This window comes from Cydia pomonella, chromosome 1, assembly GCF_033807575.1.
Source record: "Cydia pomonella isolate Wapato2018A chromosome 1, ilCydPomo1, whole genome shotgun sequence".
Taxonomy (NCBI): Eukaryota; Metazoa; Arthropoda; class Insecta; order Lepidoptera; family Tortricidae; genus Cydia; species Cydia pomonella.
In genome coordinates, this window is record NC_084703.1 from 43,304,252 (window position 1) to 43,327,361 (window position 23,110).

At 37.7% G+C, this 23,110-nt stretch overlaps 1 protein-coding gene across 1 annotated transcript in view; it reads left to right on the forward strand.

The window, feature by feature from the left end:
* The window catches only part of LOC133524522 (protein obstructor-E-like), an 83,417-nt gene that overhangs the window by 31,558 nt on the left and 28,749 nt on the right, over positions 1–23,110 (forward strand). The window contains exon 2 of the mRNA XM_061860606.1: positions 8,472–8,516. Coding sequence (XP_061716590.1) covers positions 8,483–8,516 — 34 coding nt within the window. The 5' untranslated portion in view covers positions 8,472–8,482. The remainder of the gene's footprint in view (positions 1–8,471; positions 8,517–23,110) is intronic.

Sequence of the window (23,110 nt, forward strand, 5' to 3'; positions counted from 1 at the left end):
TAACTGCAACATAGACTCCGCTACGGTTCCTTCCTGAGTGAGCTGTGTACGCTCCGTGTGCGGCGTACGTGGCTCGATCGGTGGCGATAACGATCGCCGACGGCCCTCGCGGCTCGGTGAGCGACGTCGAATATGCCTCTCTTCCCGCGTGGAGCGCCTTGGAGTCTCGTAATCCGGTGGGGGCTCGTTGGCTAACCTCTTCTTGGACTTGACGGGCTCGGTTAGCGTCTTGTCCTGCGATTCGTCCATCCATGTCAGGATGCGCTGGTGTTGCGGTCCGATTTCGCTCCTATCGGATGCCGCGTCGGATTCACTGGCTTCTGCACGAATTTGCAGCTTCTGGGCTTCCAGCCTCTTCTTCACTAACTCGGCTTCTAACTGCAGCTCCTTCTTCTGAATCTCCGCTAGCCGCTCGCTCGCCTCCAGCTCGGCTTGCGAGAGTCTGGCCTCGATGACGGTACTCGCTTGTGAGCACACGGACTGCGCACGGGTGTGCCTACCCGGAGTGCTCGCCTCCTTTGGAGTATCCTTCGGTCGTTGCGATGTGGTAACGTCTTTAACCACTGTCTTCGGATGACGTAACGGGATCGGTGTAGGTCTCGCAAGACGTCGCAGGCGTTTGTTCAGGTCCCTACGCCATAGCAACATCGTATCTTGCGAGGGAGACCTCGGTGGCCTCTGGTAGACGTCGTCGATTGATAATGTAGCCGCTGCGCCTAACGGTTCCGCACTAGCAGCTCGATGGGTGACCGCTGCCGCGTCGGCCGACTCGCCAGGGGGGAGGGGAGGGCGCTCCGCGTCGGCGTCCTCTGTCCTCTCAGCGTGTTCGCGGGCAACCTCACGATGTTGGGCCGCCGCCGCGCCTTCTTCTAGGAAACGCTGCCTGTCTTCGTCGCTCTGTACCGACGTAGCCTTCTTGGTCCGAATTATCGGCATCTTGACGATGTCGCACGATGGGGTTCTTCACGCAGAGTAGAAGCTGATCTCGACGGTCTTGATGGGCTGACAGTTGATCCGGTGCTCGAAGGACCAGGAAAATATAGCAGCCCGCGGCGCTATATCAGCCGACGATAGCTCAATGGAGAAGGCACCGGGCTGTCGCCACCACTCCTACTGCCAAGACCGTGACCACGGCCCTCTACGTCGCCGCGTGAAGAGGAGCGAATATGATGCGCGAGGAGATAGCTAAATAAACTACTGTTACGCACAAAACTGACTTTTATTACACGCGATACAAAGGTATAAAAATACTCCTACAATCCCTACTACGCGATTGAACCGCTTCTGGTTCTCTTCCGGTTGGTTTCTTCTTGAGGCTTCTGGTTGCTGGATCACTCGACGACTGACTACCATTCCACTCCGTTCCTTCCTCGCTTATATACGAATTTCGTAGAAAAGGAACACCCTTACGATAAGGAGATAAGACGCGTTTCGATTCGTTCTGAATCAAGCCCTCTGATTGGTCGGTTACTTGATTCGGCTTTGTTCGGGTCAAATCGTGTTATCTCGTTATCGTTTACATAACTATAATTCTCACAAATATCTAATTATTGACTTAAATATTGCATAACACGCTAACTCGGTTACTAGGTCAGTGAAACAAAACAATAACACCTGTCCGACTCGCTTACTTCATGAATACAAAGCCTATTGTTCGCCCGCGCTCGGAACAATAGCCCGTTTCTCGACGGTTTACGGCATGCTATTATCTAATAGCTAAGATTACGATAATATGACCTATATTAGGGTGTTAAGCAATTCACGCTCTACGATTATACGTAACATTCATTAGTCTAATTAAAGTAATTACTGCGATAATAACCTAAATATGTGCGTCTCATAGTACAATTGAGCGTAATCGAATTCTGTACGGGAAATTGACTGACCAATCACGATCGAGATTTTCTGTCTCTCTGTTTCTTACCTTTCCTTGTCTTTATTTGCGTGTGATTGGCTATAATTATGAACCAATGAATAAGTTTTCTTTATTTTCTTATTCCTTCGTTCATCTCACTCTTCGAATAAGGAATTGGGATTTAGGGTTTGCGTGACCTAAATATCGAATAATACCTGATATAACGAACGATTACATAATTCTTATGTCTAATAACAATCTAATTTTCTGCTTGTCCTACCTAACGGATAAAATCTTTATTTCGAATACAGCCTTAATCGAATTTCAACTTAATTAATCTTAGCGTCATCTAAGTTTCTGGTCGCGTCGCTAACAGCATTAGCATTGCCATTCAACGTGGCTATGCGGCCAGTCTTCTGGGCACACTGCCCATCGGCAGTGACTTGGAGGATATTTTTTATTTATAAGACCTTTATTTTAAGTTTATATTTTTGTTACCTTTATTTCTGACGTTTCAACGCAGGTTTCACTAACCACCGCGAAACGTCGGAACTAAAGGTATCAAAATAAATTCGTAATAGAACGGAGTCTGTTCTAAATATGTTTTAAAATGATCTCATTGTCGGTGAGCTAGACGATTTACCTAATGGTAAAAAAACTACCGTTGCTTGTAGAATCCCAAACTGTAGTATCTCAAACTCAGACTTCTGCAGAGACAATTATCTTGGTCACTCATCTAGACAGATAGGCCCATCACTCAATTCATATTAATAAGTAAGTTTAACGTTAACATTAACGCATGTTAGGATATTTTTGGATGTTTTAATATCTTAACTTAATTTAACGTAAATTTTCTTATAAAACGGTTCTGAATTAAAAAAATATAGACATTAAACTAAATTGAATATAAAAGAACAGGATCATCTTAAATATACATGTACAAAATACATTGAATGCTTCAAATGCTTCAGATATTACCGCATAATATGTTTTGTATGTTTTTTTTGTTCAACAAAGAGACAGATCAAAAGGAGCTGTCTCTCGGACTATAATATTTTAGTGTTCACATCGCAATTTTGCTGTTTTTTGTACATAATCTTTTGTGAGTTTTAAATTAATAAAACCTACCGCTTATGCTTTTAAGCGCTTTCCATATAAAATTTAAGCGAAGAAAAATTGTTTCATTAGTCTTCAAAGGAATGTTGGTTTCGGGCTATTACTCTGAATAAATTATTAGATTTAGTCGATGATGTTTTATTATAGTTTACAAGTATTTGCATTACTTTCTGATTTAGTGTGTGGTTTTTAATTTTTTATAGACACTTTAGACTAATGAAATATTTTTTATTTTATTTTCGACTATTCTCATGAAATCTTAAATTTTATTATATTATATTTTCTAACGAACTAATTAGTCTCATCAAGTCCTAATTCGATTATTACGTTTCTTGGTTTGAATATCCATATTGGTTAGTCAAGGTCTTGAAAAGATGTGTCTCGCCGAGTTTCTTGCCGGTCCCATATTGGGATACCCTCATACAATTTAGGAGGGATTTAAATCTTCTCGTTAGAGGCTCTAACCCTACACCTCTGACCCGAGAAGATTTAAATCCCCCCTCAATTGGAGGAGGTTATCCCAATATGGAACGGCAAGAAACTCGGCGGGACACATCTTTTCAAAACATTGCATCTTATACCTAAACATGCATTAAATAAGACCATTTTTTTATACTACGTCGGTGGCAAACAAGCATACGGCCCGCCTGATGGTAAGCAGTCTCCGTAGCCTATGTACGCCTGCAACTCCAGAGGAGTTACATGCGCGTTGCCGACCCTAAACCCGCCCCCCCCCTCGTTGAGCTCTGGCAACCTTACTCACCGGCAGGAACACAACACTACGAGTAGGGTCTAATGTTATTTGGCTGCTGTTTTCTGTAAGGTGGAGGTACTTCCCCAGTTGGGCTCTGCTCTAGATCTGGAATGACATCCACTGGCTGTGCCCTACCACACAAAGCGAGATGACATTCACAATGCCCATACCTCTCTTTTGGACCATTAATTATACACCGAATCTAAATCCGGTATAAGAACTAAATACTTACCCTTATTTGTTATTTATTGGTAATAAGGAATAAACGATAGATAATATTCACATTGACACAGGTTGCCTAATTAAATTGCGAAGAGTATTAAATAATAAATTTTCCTTAATCTACTTCCGTTGTTAATATACCCTCATCTGTTAGAGTATCAGTACCCCTAGTGTAAATAAATTCGATTTCGAAACGTGACGTACGCGTTTGCGTTAAGTCTCATTTTGTATGGGTTTTTGAACAGCGCGCCAAGCGGGACGTTTTGGAAAGTCAAAAATCTCATACAAAATGACACTTAACGCAAACGCGTACGTCACGTTTCGCTGTCGAAAATATTTACACTAGGGGTACGGGACTGGTAAAAAGTGTATTGTTTACAAAATTGTTGAGCATTTGATTTTTCGTTCGTCGTGAACTGATATATCCGTTACTTGACGCTAGATGTCGACACCGAAAATAATAAGCGTTTTGGTAAGAAAACTGATGTATGGGGTGAGCACTCTATGTTTACTTATTTCTGTATGGATCGTTTTCGAAATGCAATAAAGTATCTCAATCTACATTATATTCTGTTTTTAGGGTTCCGTAGCCAAATGGCATAAAACGGAACCCTTATAGTTTCGCCATGTCCGTCTGTCTGTCTGTCTGTCTGTCTGTCTGTCTGTCTGTCTGTCTGTCTGTCTGTCTGTCCGAGGCTTTGCTCCGTGGTCGTTAGTGCTAGAAAGCTGAAATTTGGCATGGATATATAAATCAATAAAGCCGACAAAGTCGTACAATAAAATCTAAAAATTTAATTTTTTTTAGGGAACCTACCCTACACGTAAAGTGAGGGTGAATTTTTTTTTTTCGCTTCAACCCTAGAGTGTGGGGTATCGTTGAAAAGGTATTTCAAAACTAATAGGGGTTTTCAAGAAACATTTTTTGATAAAGTGAATATATTCGGAGATAATCCCTCCGAAAGAAAAAAAAAATGTGTCCCCCCCCCCTCTAACTTTTGAACCATAGGTCCAAAAAATATGAAAAAAATCGTGGAAGTAGAGCTTAAGAAAGACATTAAATGAAAACTATAGCGGACATGATCAATTTAGCTGTTTTTGAGTTATCGCAAAAAGTTTTCCCTTCATAATAAAAAGACTTACTTAATTAGGTACCTACTGATTATGCAAATTTGCCTATTTGTTTAACTCGGGTGAAAGGTACCGTTTCATCCCTTGGTTAAGAATTTACTATACTTTAAGCTCCAGTTTAGCTTATTGTGACGGAAGAGTAACTACGGAACCCTACACTGAGCGTGGCCCGACATGCTCTTGGCCGGTTTTTTTTATTTATTTCCGGTAATTTCAAGGGTGCATGCCTGAGCTTAAATCAAGTATCTTTCTCAAGGACACCGGTATTATAATTAACTACATTTCGGAGGGTAATCAATAATTAATTTTTATCTTATAAGGCCCTTAAGAGCGTGTACACTTGCATTAGGGCCTGTTTACATATTGATTAGTGTTTAGTACGAGTTAATACATTTGCTACTAAACGTAAGTACTATCTCAGACGATCGATGTTCGAAATGACATTGATATGTCACAGTTTTCAAATGTTTGGTTGAGTTAAATGTAATGCCCGTGTTACCAGGGATCGGAACCGGTTTTTTGCAAAAACTTCGAAATATTTTATATTTCGGTTTATTTTATACTCCAAATGTAGGACTCAGTTGTGTTTTCAGATAACGACTTCGTATTATTAGATTGCCTAATTAGAAATGAAGTAATTAACAAGAACGAAAAAATACCGTTTTCGTTCCCATACAAAAAATACCGGTTTCCGATCCCTGAGTGTTACAACAACGCTATATGCAACATTTAAATACTTTTTATAAAAACAAAAAAAAAATTTTTTTTTTATTAACGTTGCCATGTAGTTTCCCTAAACGTACTTACCAATACCCCGAAGTTAACGGAATTAAAAAAGAACACGGTGTATATATTCTGTCGCTGCTACGTCATTCACTCTAGCTAGTCCATAAAGCATACGGAAATATGAGACCATCTCGTATCCATCAGATCCACTAATTACGTTTTAAGCGCGTTTGCGCCACTGGCGGCTTTCACGACGGTTTGCGAAACGTTTTTTTCCGAGGACGCGCTGTGATGCAATTTACCTACGTCTCTATGCGTGCTGGGCGTTGAAATGTATGGATTCACTAAATAGTAGGGCAAATAACATTTTTCATCACATGTGATTAAAAAAAAGTATGACTTATGAACCAAAACATTTTAGATTTTTTTAAAATAAAATTGCGGATTTTATTTTTTGAATATAATTTTCTTCATATCTACCTTAGTTGATTGCGCATTCTTCCAAACTTTTCCATTTATTCCGTAATTAATGCATAACTTACGCCTTGCTTCCTCCTTGCTCCATCCTTACAGTCAAAAGATTTAAATTGTGAGAAAAGTCGTTAGAGACCTTATACTATTGTCACTATCACAAGGTACGAAATGGGTAACAAATTAAATCTTTTGACTGTACCTACAATACACCTCAATACCATAATTTGTGCTGGCCAGCGATCCATTGCGACTAATAAAACCGCAATTCACGAAACTAAAACACCCCCCGCGGCTCCCTCGCTCTTCGCGTTCGAAAATGATTTGAATTTGAAATCGGAAATCTGCCGTTAGACGCCCTATGGAGTGTGGAATTAAAAGGAGTGAAATCTCTTATGGTAGAACTGTTGCAAAAGTGTCCAGCTGTCAGCTATAAATAATAGTTCCAAATATCTTCAGAGTAGCGCTAGAGTAGCTAAGAACCTAGGCGTTATTGTCGGAGTGAAATGCGCTGTCTATGATTTGTTTTTTATTCAAGTATTCTAGGTAATGTAGCGCCACCTATTTAAGGTTTTTTGATGACACTTTTGGTACATGGAGATTCCATTCCTTACCTTCCATACTTTGTACCAATAGCTTAAAGTGACCTTGATATCATAGACATATATATACTTCGTACTTGATATTCTTTACTAAAGCATGATAGTTTGCCTGGAAAGGCCAATTTTAAAACGAGTGAATCAAGTAGGCAAGGCATATACATGTATATATCGGCTAGGATCGGTTAGATCCTGTGTTCAAGTAGAAATAGAGGGCATAATGCAAGGTCAGAGCATTGTCTTGTATCAACGCTCACGTATGCACTAGATTATGTACTGGTTACACCGGTTTGCTATTTGAGATGTAGCGTGACATATAACAGGTACTGGTCTGGTACATTCCAAATCTTAATGTAAAACATTACTTAACTAAGATTTTTTTTGGTGGTGTTATTTTGCATGTCTTTCCATTTGGTGACCACAGGTGTAGTATGGTTGGTTTATCCATACAACATAAGTAGGTATCTTTTTAGGGTTCTGCACTAAAAAGGTACAAAAGGGACCTTTATGTCTGTCCGTTCGTCTGTCTGTATGTCACATCATATCGCTAAATATCTGAGATCCACTTAAGCTATCAGTTAGAAATTTGGAATAGTTATGAACAACGCTAACCTAGACACATTAAAAAGTGTTAATATTTTATCTTATTTTTATTAACTATGGAAGATGCTCAATATTTAGCGGGGGCAAAATTTCAAAGTCTAGTGACTAGGTCAAGTGGGGTATTATTTGAAAGAGCTCAAATTGTACATTCCAAAACATTTTTATCTTTTTTTTCATAGTAAAAAAAAATATTGAAGGAATATGTGAATAAAATACTATTCCTCCCCCCCCCCCTCTTATCTCCGAAGTTTAAAGGAAAATTATGAAATTTTACATAATATTAACATTACTATAAATTTTACAGGAAAAATATAATCAGCCCTGTATCTTGATAATTTTTTTTATTAACAAAAAACATTTCCGAATTAAATTTGTCATCTAACCAACTTTACGTGTGTTTATTACACTTGAAATTTCTATGAGATTACATTTAAGAAGCCTTTTATCACATAAAAAAAAAACAATTTTTAAAATCGGTTGACGAGATAGAGAATTATCCTCGAAAAACCAACAATTAGCTGGCAACAACAATTAGTTAGACAATTTGCTGATAGATAGCGCTGTACACAATCATACTAAGTATAGGTACTTCTGATCAGAAGTATTTCGCCTTTATAGTTATACGAGATAATTTAAAGTTTGTACGGAACCCTCGATGCGCGAGTAAAACGAACTTGCACTTGACCGGTTTTTTAACACCACGTGACTGAAATTGACAGATATTATCACGTAAAAAAATACAAGTACGACCATCATATCCATAATTCCGTAGGTAGGGTGTACAGATAGGATGGCTGCGCTCTTCGTCTATCGTGTTATGCCCTAATGCCTTAGCCTTCTTACATTATATAGAGCGACCATCATGGGCTCGAAGTAACCGATTTCCATACCTACGAGTAATCATTGTCTACCTGTTGATCATATTTTATTTTTCAGTGATCTCTATTATTTTAAGAAAATTAAAACTTTGATATTTAACATAATATTATTTTTCCAGGTCACTCCATAATGACACAAAGAAGGCTACTGGTTGGCGCCATTGGTAAGTTTAATCCGAGATATTAGGTTTTAAGTTTGCCATCAGATATTTTAACAAATGTCACTCAAAAACTTGAACTTGCTACAATAACGATTCTAAGGGCCGGTATAGACGGACTGCAACTCGACGCAACTTGTATGGGAACTGCATGCCGACTGCACTCCAACTGCAATGCTATAGATCTAATATGGAGATATACTACGTTTTTTACGGTTTCGTACCCAAAGGGTAAAACGGGACCCTATTACTAAGACTGTCCATCCGTTTGTCTGTCTGTTACCAGGCTACAGCGTACATAGATGAGATACATCTCATGAACCGTGATAGTCAGACAGTTGAAATGTTCATAGATGATGTATTTCTGTTGCAGCTATAACAGCAAATACTAAAAAAACAGAATAAAGTAAATATTTAAGGGGGTTCCCATACAACAATTGTGATTTTTTTTGCTGTTTTAGCATTAGAGCTCCACAGAAGTAAGCAGCTTATTTAAAGGTTTATAACAAAATAAAATGTTTATGTTTTAAATGTTTATGTTTTGTTGTTGTTTATCTTGATTATAATGGAATTATCCAATGAAGCACGGTTAGGTTAGGTTATGTGAATTTACACGTCATACGAAAATTACGAAATCGTTTAGATAATTGGCTGTTTAATCATTTTTTGCTGATCAAATGTCAATATATATGGGAGAGGCATCTTTTTTGCGTTTTTGGGGTTGGTCCCGTAGTAATTGCTCAGTCTTCTTCTTCCTCGCGTTGTCCCGGCATTTACCACGGCTCGTGGGAGCCTGGGGTCCGCTTGACAACTAATCCCAAAATTTGGCGTAGGCACTAGTTTTTGCGAAAGCGACTGCCATCTGACCTTCCACCCAGAGGGTAAACTAGGCCTTGTTGGGATTAGTCCGGTTTCCTCACGATGTTTTCCTTCACCGAAAAGCGACTGGTAAATATCAAATGATATTTCGTACATAAGTTCCGAAAAACTCATTGGTACGAGCCGGGGTTTGAATCCGCGACCTCCGGATTGCAAGTCGCACGTTCTTACCGCTAGGCCACCAGCGCTTTTTTGCCACCAGACCTTACCTGGAAAGTGGTTCAGTGATTTTTCGTTGAAAATCGTATTTGATCAAGCCCCAGGAAGTCCACGAGATAGGCTCAGGAAGTATAAATATCTAAACAAATCCGTCGCGGTGTGAACATAAACTCCTCACTCGCGCTAAAACAACTTCACTGTCACGCTTGATTTTCCAAATTCGACCTAATTGCAATGCTATTAAAGCTACTATCGAATAATTGTAGAGCGGGATATGCCCTTTTGTACTGGTGTAAGGGATCATTGTTGAGCCGATTATCGTATCGGTATTCTAAACGTGCAACTATATAAACAGTGTGGAAAAAATATTGAACCCTGGAGAAAAAGTGCCTTAAATGAAAATGAAAATATTTATTTTCAGGCAACTTGGCCCATAGAATACCTACCTTAAAACTAGCATAAATATTATTATAAAATATATCTAAAAACTAAAAACACACAATTATGGCTGCGATGCAGTTCACCACCCCGCAGTGTCGGCCGCGGAACCGCCGGAACTTGACACTCTTCGGCCAAAACTCCTCCTTGGTGAAGGTCGCTAGGTGTTCAATCGTGACGCTCACCACAAAAGAATTAAAAATCACACTGTGCCGAGATTTCTACGTCACAACCCTCAGGATGAATCCGCACTTGACTCGAACACACTTTACGATCTCCTCCACCTTCATAAGATAGGTTCTTAAAACCTTAAGTTAGCTCATTTTACTTAAAGATAACATTCTTTTATTTTTAAAAAGGAACTAAACTGCATTTAATTTGTTTTAAATTCGCTTATCTCGCCGGAAACCGAACCAACTAAATATTCCAATAAAAAAAACACTTTCTATTTCATTCAGCTATCCGATACAGTTAATCTTAAAATTTCTCCATGAAACATAAGGTATTAAGGTCTTACAATCGTCTGTCGTATAAAATATCCATAACATCGAACACAAGAATATTATTAGACAAGCAAATTGTAAAAAATCTTTGACTGCATACTTTTGTTTTAAAGCACTTTCCCTCCAGGACCCATAATTTTTTCCATCCTGTATATCAATTTACTCGTTAAATTGCAGCGAGCAATTTTCAGTTTAATTTTCAAGTACATTGGTTATGTAGGTATGTATAAGTAGGTATATTGTGCATTGTGCAAAATCAACAATGTAATTATCTAGATAAAATCTCTAATTGTGATGTGCCCATACAATGTTATAGTATTTAAGCGTAATAAAACTGTTTGAAGTAAAAAATATCGTGCAAAACTTTACCAATACCACGGGATCAGGTAGTTAGCTGCCTTCAGTGCCCCATTTAAAAATCTTCCCTGTTCAAACTATACTATAAGTGCTCTGTAATACATCGCACTGTGAGAAGTGTGCGGCGCCGACCCAAGAGACACTTTACATATTAAAAACTTCATCACAGTTACTGATTTTATCCAGCTTTGCATAATATTATTTTCATAATCCGATATGCTGCATACGAACAAAGCATTTTAAGACTAGCATTATTCCACTCGTATTAGTTTGTACGTACTGTTATAATTTTGCAATTTTTTAACTTCCATAGTCAATATCCTTATATCACAGTATAAGGAAGGTGTATTTTTAGACCCAGTAGTCCAACTTGAAACGTTTTATGTTTCTCGTTCGAAATTCAAAATCAAGCATCGCCGGCGACGCGACGGTCCGCTCGGTTGCGCTCCTTAGCAAACATGCTTAAACCTGCTTAAATCTGTCGCGTCGTCGGTTTTACCCGAGATCCGTTCATTTTTGTGTTCAAAATTTGACTACACGGAATAAATCGGTGTACACTGCTTCTACGATACACAGGCTATTCCAGAAAAGTCTCGGGTATGAGACGCATTTTTTAACACTTTTGTTAAAGCTAAGCAGCTGATATTTGGCATGATAACTCAGCTTGAAATTTTAAGGTAGCTTTCACACGCGGTACATCCCCGACAAAGTAGACCTTTTTTTTTAAAAAAGAAAATAAATAAAAATCATATGTAATTAATCGTAATAATTAAAAAGCTATAAGTAAACGTAACTTAAAAATAAATTAAACAACTATCTTAGGTACTAAAGATAAATACAGAGACGACCAGTGCCTTGTCAAGGGGCCTATCGCGAAAACACTAATTTGCAAATTACGGGGATCTTTTTCTTTTACTCTTATGAAGGCGTAATTAGAGTGACAGAGAGAGGTGCCCATAATTTGCAAACTTCGATTTTCCCGCTTGTGGCCCAGGCAACTGCTCCATCTGTCAGCCACGACGGTCAGGGCTATAACCGCGAACATCGAAGTTCGTCAATTGCGGGCATTTTTCTCTGTTCCGACTCCGACTAATCGCGCGCGAGAGAACTCATCAACCAATCTCCTTGTGGCGCTAGGCTGTACGATTGGCTCGAATTCGTGACACCGCTGTACTGGGGGCCTACCGCGAAAACCAAAGTTCGCAAATTGCGGGGATGTTTCTTTTTTACTCTCACTAAGACGTAATTAGAGTGACAGAGAAAAATGCCCGCAATAGACAAACTTCGATTATCGCGGTTGTAGCCCTGAAACTGAAATAAGTTATACTGGTTATGGTTTCTTACTTTCGTAATACTTTCTTCTTATGCAAACTCAGTAAAAAAGTATCTTATGCTAAAACTAAAAAAATACTTTTACTAAAGTATATAACTAAAACTAGATTCTCTATGGAATAAGTAAACATTTTTTTCAAGGCAGTACTAAAACACTTATTTTTTTTAAATATTGCGGAAATATTTTGTTTTTTGGGAATAGACAAGCATTTGACCACAATCTTACCTGTACCCCTAGTGTACATTTATTCGATAGCGAAACGTCACGTACGCGTTTGCGTTAAGTCTCATTTTGTATGGGATTTTGAGTTTTCAAAACGTCCCGCTTGGCGCGCTGTTTCTAAATCCTATACAAAATGAGACTTAACACAAACGCGTACGTCACGTCGCGCTATCGAATAAATTTACACTAGGGGTTCTGATGGTAAGTGCCGATGCAGTCTAGGATGGAGCGTGCTTCCTAAAATATGTCTATTCACTCTCGATTTAAAAACATATAAAAATATTCTATTACATTGATATTAGCTCCTGCTTAAGCCTTTATATTGAGCATGCACTTCAAGTACACCCTAGTATCTTTCTACCTCGGCTTTCATATAATAAAAAGTATCTCCTTCAAGGTAGATGCGTTCATTTCAGCTCCAATGTCACCTTTACGGTTAGCTTTTATATTTTATACAACCTTAGAAGAGCTTTTAAGGCCGCTTAGAGACGGTTTACTATGCTTCATAAACTCGATAAAGCAAAGATGAATTCTTTTATTTCTGTACTTAAGGAGTTCCGGTCGTTGGACCAAAATTGATGCGAGACTTTGAATTCAAAATGGCACGCGCCAAATCTTTTACCCCTAGATGGAGCATTTAAGCAGGGCTGGGCACCGTTAATCCGTAACTAAAGCCTGACCAGTAATATATGATCACGCGCCATATTGCGGAATTTCTTTGGAACTACATTTTTCATACTAAACTGAACTGTGACCCAATATATGAGAATAACAGCGCCCTCTTAACAAAGATCATATATTTCTGGTCGGGCTTTATAATTGCATTTTTTCTATTGTTACGATACATGCGATAGTGATCTATTTATATGAATAAAATTGTTAGTTTGGGTTCTGGAAGTTAACAGGTTAAAAAATACCCGGCCAAGAGCGTGTCTGGTACGGTACGGCACCATAAGCCCAGGGCACCGTCAGGCGAATAACAATCCACGTTCTCTACCTGCACATTGACACTCTCCTACTGATTTAGTAAAGGGACCGCTTATTAAACGAAGTCCATGTTTACAAGACTGTTGTAAATTAAGTAGGCGATTCATCAAAAAAATCTAAGTTTTAGGAGTACACTGCTGTACACTACAATGCTTAATGCGAGTCTGTGCGACTTTTAGAGATTTTAAACGTTTCCTCTAATCTTGGCAGTAACTTTTTTTCCAGAGTTACATCAAATGACTTATTTTGTCCTTTGTTCGAAGCATTTGTGAGCCGAGTGACCGTCCCAACAAGTGATGTAGCTCTGAAGGTCTACTGCGAACCACGTTCGACGTGTTGCCTCTTCGTCGCACTTTTAAATTTCTCTACAGTTTGCGTTCAAAAGTATTTGCCACAGTCTAATTCGGTACACGGCGGGAAGAAGTTATAAAATTGAAGAAATTTGAACTTTAAATAGAACTACATAAGTTAAGGAATTGTTTTGTACATATATAAGTACAGGCGCATCTCTTTTTGTTCAGTTAATGGTACTTTTGACGCGAAGTTTAATAATTACGTGTGTTTTAAAATGCTTAATGCGAGGTTTATTAGAGGTAGTCTGTGCGACTTTTAGAGATTTTAAACGTTTCCTCTAATCTTGCCAGTAACTTCTTTTCCAGAGTTACATCAAATGACTTATTTTGTCCTTTCAGAGGTACAGTCACGTCTAAAAATATCGATACGGACAAAGTGGCAAAAATATGTATACACTACCTTAAGGTGCAATGCAATTTGTGCGCATCCATATTTTCAGACGTGACTCTCACTTTTAGGTCCGTATCGTTTTGAAGAAATACCAGCTGAGACCATTCTCAGATAAGAGAATTTAAGGTAAATATAAATATCTCCGTCGCGCTGATTGGGGCGGCGGTTAAACTTGGTGCGATAAGGACAACTGCAGCTTAAGCGAAAAATTCTGTGTAAAAATCTCAGAAATCGAGGTCTCCTCGACATTTTTCTCCTCCAAAATTTAACCAATCGTAACGAGATTTTGGGAATGGAATCTTCTTCTGGCCTTATCCCATTTTTATTTGGGGCCGGCTCTCCTGATCAATTTTCTCCAGTTATATCTGTTCCGGGTCGTCGTTGGGTCTATATTCTTTTCTCTAGATCTTTCTTAACTACAGACATCTATGTAAGTCGGTACCCCGACTCTTTTTCGGTTCTTTCATACATTCTAGCGCCTTTCTAGTCATTGAGTTTATTGTTGAGGATTTTGTATGCTAGACTGTTGACGCCGCATTTATTCGCCGTTTTTAGCGCTGTTTGAAGTAACCTAGTTCTCATGAAAACAATAATATCAAAAAAAGCAAAACGTACAGACTTAGGTACTGATAAAATGGAACTTATATAAAACAATATTCATCTAGAACCAAAATCTAGCGAGGAAAATGTCGAGTACGTTTGCATGGAAAAATGACCACTGACGTCCTCTTAAATGATTAATTATTTTCCTGAATGCATCGCATTTCCGGTCACTGCAGAGATCCTGGGCGGAGGCTTATGCCTAGCAGTAAATGTCTTGCGACTGATGTAATTATGATGAGTTTCAGGGATTTCTAATAAATCCAAAAAATTAATCTAAGATAAATAGTAAAAAATATCATACTCGGGCCGTATGATTAGAACTTTAAGATACGTCAAACATTTGCTAAAGATACGATATGGATTACATATGTCAGTGTCAAAAGTGACGTTTCCTGTTTAACCCTCTGAACGCCAAGAACCCCTAAAGGCGTCGTTACTAGACGTACCCACAGCGCCAAGGACAACTATAGGTGTTATGGCGGACGCTGTCAAAATACCCTTCACACTTTCGACTAAGGTTTACATTAGCTCCCTCGCGCCCGGGAGCTTGGCGTTTGAATGGTATTTGTGTTTATGACATAAAGCGTTTTAGAGGTTAAACCTAATTCCACCGCTTTAGAGGATCAATTCCAGAATTAAAAGTGTTATTTTTTCTAAATTCCATTAACATTACAGTTTTTGCGTAAACGAGAAATTAAAATCTTACTTGATAATATTTAGTAGAATATATTTTCTTTACCTACCTAAACTTCCTCTGCTAACCATACAAGAACGATAGCATATTCATTGTACAGGCCCGGATTTAAAGGGTCCGTTTGCGGGAAGCGTTAGGGATTATCCGTCAGGAAAAGTTAACCAGATGACCAGAGGGTCATTGAGAACCCACATTGTTTTTCATGCGAGTGGCCTGACGAAGGGACAGAGAAAATAATTCCCTGAATGGAAACCTTAAGTCAATTAGACGATACGTAAGTAGTTAAAAGCTAAAAAAATATTTTATTTTATGAAGGAGTAAGAAGGGCAATTTCATTTGCTGTTTCGTTTAGTTTATATTTTTAAATTCGGAACGATCCTATTCTTACTCAACTATTACAATCGTTTACGCGAGATCGAAGGCCTACCGTGTACACCGAAGGGCATATCTCTTTTACTCCCATTAAGGCGTAATTACCGCGCATGAGAGGTTGTGTTCAGCGGTGGGACGTATGTAATTATTATTTTATTATTTAAGGCGTGATTAGACTGACTGAGAAAGATGCCCGCAAGTTGCGAACTTCGATGTTCGTGGTACACCCCCAGTAGCTACTGATAGTATAATTTTGAAGAGGTGTGCATCGTACCTCGTCGTATGAGGGTTAAATAATTGGTGTAACCACGTGCAAGTAAGAGCTTATAGACTACTTGTAACAGTTGTAACTAAGCAAACTTACTTGCTATGACCACCTAAATAAACCAATAACTGACCAAAGACTTTTTTCGAAGCGCTTCGTCGTTTTTTTAACCCTCATAACTTGGGTTTAGATTATACCAGATAACGACAATACAGATTTTGACGACCAGTTTGACCTAGTGGGTAGTGACCCTGCCTATGAAGCCGATGGTCCCGGTTTCAAATCCTAGTAAGGGCATTTATTCGTGTGATGAGCACGGATACTTGTTCCTGAGTCATGGGTGTTTTCTATGTATTCAAATATTTATATATTATATATATCGTTGTCTAAGTACCCTCTTCAATCTTATTGAGTTTACTATGAGACTTAGTCAATTTGTGTAATAATGTCCTATAATATAAAAAAAACTCGGGATGTCATGTCAATGGACTTCTTAAACTTGTACAGTATCAATTGCATAGCTCTTATACTTTAGATTTTATTGATATCTAAAAAAAACCGATTTCGTCACTCACTAACTGATGATCAAAATTCTTAGGGTACTTCCTGAAGCCCCAGAAAGCTGAAATTTGGTATGTACAAACAAAAAAAATCTAAAACTTGTAACTTTACCCCCATTCCCTTTAGTTTTTATATGAATATTAAATTTAACAACTTTAAAATAATATGTAATGTTACGTACTCGTACTCGCTTTTTCACGCCGCGCACGTATCCCGAAAATAAGACGCGGAGGGCTATTTTTAGCGTAAAAAGTGTAAATAATGGAGATAAAGTTCTGCAAGTAAAGACTCTTTTATTGAAAACTTCCTCTTTTTTAATAATATTTAGTTCAGATTTCTTATATGTTAATTTTTTTTTGTAATATTGGTTAAAAAGGAAATGTCTTCTTTTTCCATCTTCTTTGTCTACAAGTTTTGAAAATTTTTGTGTGCTTATAAACGCTAAGGATATTTTTTTCTATACATCATTCAGAGGTTTCACACGTATTTTTGGAGTAGTATGTCTATTTTTCACCATTTTGAACTTGTCGAGTAGACTATAAGGAAACCTATTAAAAATCGCTACAGCCCTCAACATTTTTAATTCCCGTCTATTGTTTTACGAGCCCAAAGACTGCCAGTGGCAGTCTCAGCTGTTATTTTCGACTTATTCCATTAGTAGATTAGATGGTAATGTCGATAGCTGTAGTCATAAAGTGACACGGGCTATCTGTATCATGTAGCGATATTTATTAGAGTAGCTAAGAACCTAGGCGTTATTGACTCGAATTCGTGTGCGTGACACCGCTGTTTAAAAAGAAACCTGGGGGACTACCGCGAAATCCGAAATTCGCAAGTTGCGGAGATTTTTCTTTTTACTCTCACTAACACATAATTGGAGTGACAGAGAGAAATCCCCACAATTGACGAACTTCGATTTTCGCGGTAATAGAGGGCGGCTACATTTTTGTTGGCCGTCAGGTCCGTCCTTAGATATACGTCAATATTATATTGAGGTTGTGCAATAAAGAGGATTTTTATTGAATTGTATAAGTATGTACCTTAGGTAGGTACACTACTCTTTTACTATTGTAGTTTTTGTTTTGAAATTTTACACGTTATTATGGTTTTATGTTGAATATTAATAATATATGCCGAAATATACTTGCCATTCACAGAACTTTTCCACACACTCCGTTTCCTCAGCATTGATTTACGTTATCTTGAAAGAGAGTAGGCGTGAAATGTGACATCTTGAAAATCACGATATAAAGTTTTTCTTTCGATCTCGACTGAACTCTAATCACTGACGTAAATTTAACAGCCAGCTGAAAATAAACTGAACAAAAAGTAATATCAATTACAAGTAACTTCCAAAGTTGTCGACCTTAATTACATTTAGATAACGACTCCCGAAATATAAATAGGACTCGATTATAATTTGATATCTTTTTTCTACTCGTCAACTCGTCGTTGTAATGGCTGAATTAAGATTTCGTGTACCATACTGTATACATACGTACTGTACATACATATATACATACTGTACATAATTGCATACTTTTCATGTACACCCAAGGCCAAAAGTATGGTAACAAGGTTTTCTTTAATATCTCATGTTTCTTTGTTTTATAATTGTAACCTAAAATTTACATTAAGCAACCACAAAACGTTAAAAATACTCGCTAAGAATCAAAACATCTTAAAATATTGCAAAAACGTAAAAAAAATTAGGAAAATGTAACATAATTATACCCTTTTATATGCTTTGAAAATTTTTGAACTGGCAAATATCATAGCCACAACTTGAGTAATTTACTTTTAGAATGTTCGACTATTATATTTACCATGTTGTAATTAATTAATATTAATTGCATGTTAAAATACGCAAGTAAGTATAACGGGTTAGTACTGATTGACTATTATTATATAACATTTCTTGCTTTAATAAACATTTTGTTTCTAATAAATAGTATATATTACATCGCTTAAAAAAATCACACTTTCCTATTAAAATACTATAAGCTTCTTTTTATACTTTTGGTCGGGAGTGTATGGGCTCTCAACACAACTAAAAAGATACGCTGTAGTTAACTATAAAATAAAAAATCTACTCGTGCCGCTGCGCGCGGCGCAAAATATGTTCTCATTTTTTTTAATGTATATATTGTGGCTAATAAGATGAGATCATTTTGAAAAATAATATGTTTTATGGCACTTAATGATCGCAGTTTCAATTTCGAATGAAATTTTGTAAAAGGTGTGTGAACAAAATTATTCCTATAAAATATCCATCTATGTCCCAATGTGTACCTATTATTGCGTTTGCAATATTTGAGAAAGAGAGACATTGTGCATTGGTTTTCATGTATAATATACGTACATATTTTTTCGATATTCACACTAGACACACATGCCTTAAGAAACGTTACACCTACGTTCCCATCATCCGCACATTGTAACAGAACAATGCAATGTGAACAAACGAAGGCCTTTAGATAATTAATCTGGACGGCAGCATGCGAGATGGAAGAAGCCAGAAATTAATTAAAATTATACACAATGAAGCTGCGTGTGCCATGACAATGCCGATAATTCCTTTCCGAGATGTTTTATAATACCTATTGTGCGTTGTCATAGATACTATTTCACTTAGCATTTTGCTCGAATATATTACGAAGATTAAATTTCTGATAATTGTGTTGCTAGAAATGAAGGCCTTCCGAGTCTGTAAGTGATATGTATGCTGATTATATAATCGATAAATAAATAGTAAAAAATTACATCTTAAAGGTGGTAGCACCCCTCTGGCTAATGATAATACGTTTTGTATGTATAAAACAGGGAAATCAATTACTCTCAGTCAATCAGCAGATTTCTGCTAAAAATACACTAGAGAAAGAACAAACGAAATAATCTTCAATTGTTTTTAACTTAAAGGAAATTAATCATGTATTTAAGCTTTTGCTTTGCTTGGATCATTTATGCATGAAACCGTCCTTTTGCGAGGGACGCAGTAAGTGAGAGGTTAATACAAACATATTTAAGTATTCATGAAGTAATTATGCTGGGTCAAGGCGCACCGAACCTGAGCACTAAGCACATTTTGTAGTGGCTTAAGATTTTATTTGCGTCCCTGTCACTTGAATATTGCAGGAGCGATAGAGATGGACATATACTTTGTTCGAATCTCGATTTTAACTATAGCTGCCCATTTTCTAGTATCCGGCTTAAGCAGCAGTAACTGCCATTCGAATGTCACCTTTGACGTGACGTGCGGATGGCAACTGCAACTGCATTACTGTTGCGACATTGCTGCTGCGGCCTTTATGTGGTCGCTGTAGCTGTTTCCTTGATATAATTGATGGATTAAACGTTCGAATCGTGACAGTAGTGCAGCGGCTAATGTTACTCATTTTTTGGAGGAAATAACAAATGACAGTAACAGCGGCGGCGTCCACGCAGCAGTAATGCGGCATCCACGCAGCAGTAATGCGGCCACAGTAATGCAGCTGCAGGTGCCGTCCAAATGTTACTTTTACTATGTGCTCTGATGAGATGATAGTTAAAAATCTCGTTAATAAAACAACGCATCCTCATATTTAGAGAGCTAATAGTTTCTAATCTCTTAATGTTATATTACGTTTAAAATTGTACTCTAATATGTATCAGATCTGTATCTTACGTTTCTTGTTCCTAAGTCTTGTTTAATGCTACCTAGTCTTCACGACACAGGCCCGACTTTATGTAAGGGATATTGTTTGCAGAAACTGTTGTACATATTTTACAGGTTCAATGTTAATTTACTGATGTTTTATGTCAATTTGGAAAATGAATACATCTTTTAATTTGTAGTTAGAATCGACTGAATGATCAACTATCTTTCGCGTTTAAAAAATTAAAAATATCAAATAAAATAATGATAATTCCTTTATAAGTTATTGGTTTCATGTGGCATTAAGCGGGCCAACTCAACCACCTGAGCAGGTTTCTATGACTCCCTCTAACTAGATACTTAAATTTAAATCCCCTAACAGACTCCGTTTTATAATTAATTTTGCTACTATAATGACAATTTCAATTAATTACGAGTATAAGTTATTATAATTGCTAGTCACATTTGGGCGCGCTCTTTGCGTACATCCAAATGAGTAGTTTAATTGCAATATTTGAAACGTTACCTACATAAATTACAATGTTACATATAACTATAAAATTATTTAATACAACAGCTTTGAGTCGCTAAAAGCTTTTCATTACTTTTACAATATTCACTAACCTTCGCTCGAGATATATTTCATTCGCGTAGATGTTGAAAACTTTTATCCCAATTTTATATGTATTCGCCTAGCTCTCACGGCTCTCACGTGCGAGAGGGTTTGGCCCATAATCGCCACGCTGGCCCAATATGGGTTGGGGACTTCACATTTTAATTAAACTAACTACCCTATAGTTATGCGGTCGTATTAAAAATACACGCTGTTCATGATAATCCCGCGAAAAATACTTCTCAAAGTTTTTAGTGCCGGCATTTTCTGGGGTCACTGGTACGCGCATTACAATATTAACCTGTTCTCTATTACCCAGAACGCCATATTGGCCAAAAAGCCTACATACATCTGTCAACATTTTGAGATAAAACGTATCCTCTATCTTCCGCGGCCGGAGATCTCCGTCCAGTATTTTGCACCTCGTCTCGTATTCGTTACGTACGGAGATTACCGGCTTTTTTGAACCACAGTCGAAAAGCAGTTTTACTAAAATCATAATAAAGCTGCTTTTCGACTTCGAATTTGCTCGGGTACAAAAAATCCGTTGTAACAAATCTGGGGCGGCCCGCGCGTGTGGGGAGCGGGAGACAAGGGCAAAAAACAACTGGCCGGGAATCTCCGGCCTGAGTGGATAGAGGGGTGTTTTTTGACAGATTCGTAGACGACAGGTTATAAAGCCTAATTTTCTGGTTGGACCTTATCCGCATATACTCGTTGCGGTAGGTTTTCTATTAAGCTTTTATATGTTGTGGTGGTCAAAATCGTCGTATCAAACCTCGGCTGTCAATAGAGAAGAGGCAAAAAAAAAGATCTTAAAAATGATTGCAAAAATGACTAAAATTCGGCCTAACTCCTTATCACAGACAAAAAAGAGATAAATATACATATTTTATTGAATGAATACTTGCACAGGAGAAAAAAATATACCTAGTTGAATAAATACTTATTTGCATAGAAGAAATAACTTTTGCTTTTCACGCCGTGTATGATCCAAATTGAAGCATAAACAATTTTGTTTTTATTTTTATCCGACTACGGCGAAACAAAATAACGGTTATTACCTTTGTCCTTATCATCATCAAGGAAATAATTATCTAATACAAGCTTTCTACATTTTATAAATATTACTGCAGATGTGGCAACCGTGAGTAGAAGTCACATTGTTACGTACGTACTTTCTCTGAATGGTGACAATATGGCGAAAACAAAACAATGTTACAACACTTTCACCTTTCGTGACATATGTGCTTGGTGACGCAGTCATGAGCAATTAGAGATTGTTAGCGACAATCATACAGGTAGTTTATTTAGGCACCTGCAATAATTTACGGGTTCCTTTTCAGGTACGGAACCCTAAAAACTAAAAAAATATTTCTGTCAAGGAAACTTTCAAAGAACAGGCCGTGTCAAGTTTCATTACTCTCGCCTAGTGGGCAGTGAACTTTAAATAGAAGTTAAGATAACCTTTCATCTTATTTTTTTTTGTTTTCATTTACCGCACAACAAAAATCTATCAAAAAATGTAACTAACAAGATGTGTACTTAACTTTTTGTCATATCAACTTGTTTGTCGTAAACGTGACAACAACACAACACATTGTCCTAGACTGCAAACAGGTTGAAGTATACAGTAACAAATACTTAGGGACGCCGTGCACACTAAGAGAGGCAACCTGATAACTTTGCTAGGCTTCGTGGAGGAGCTGGGGTGATTAGAGTAGCGCTACCTCGAATCACGCAAAATTGAATGGTTGTCGATTTGTGGAAAATGCCCAGAAGCACTAACTAACTATATCAACGTGAAATTGTCAGTTAAGTGTTAGATAAAAGAAGTTCTAGAATCTGTTGTTGTTTTTTTTTATGGAGGATAGGCCACCTGATGGTAAGTGATGATGCGGTCTATGGTGGAGCGCGCTTATCTCATAAGATACCTATTTACTGTAGCCTTCAAGAGATTCAGATTGTACTCACGTGGAAACACAGACTCGGGCAGGGCATTCCACTCCTTGGTAGTTCGCATAATTTAATTATCTCATTAACAGGTTGTTTTTATTTTACGTAACTAATATGTTTTTCAATTTTCTACAAAACATCATATACCTAACCTATAGGCTATAATGATTCATACTTAATTATACTCCAGGAGCCGAGAGCTATCAGCTGCAAAAACATTGGTAGCTAGTGAGGGTGGGCAAATTGACCTACTTGACTTTGAGCAGGTTCGATTCCGGTT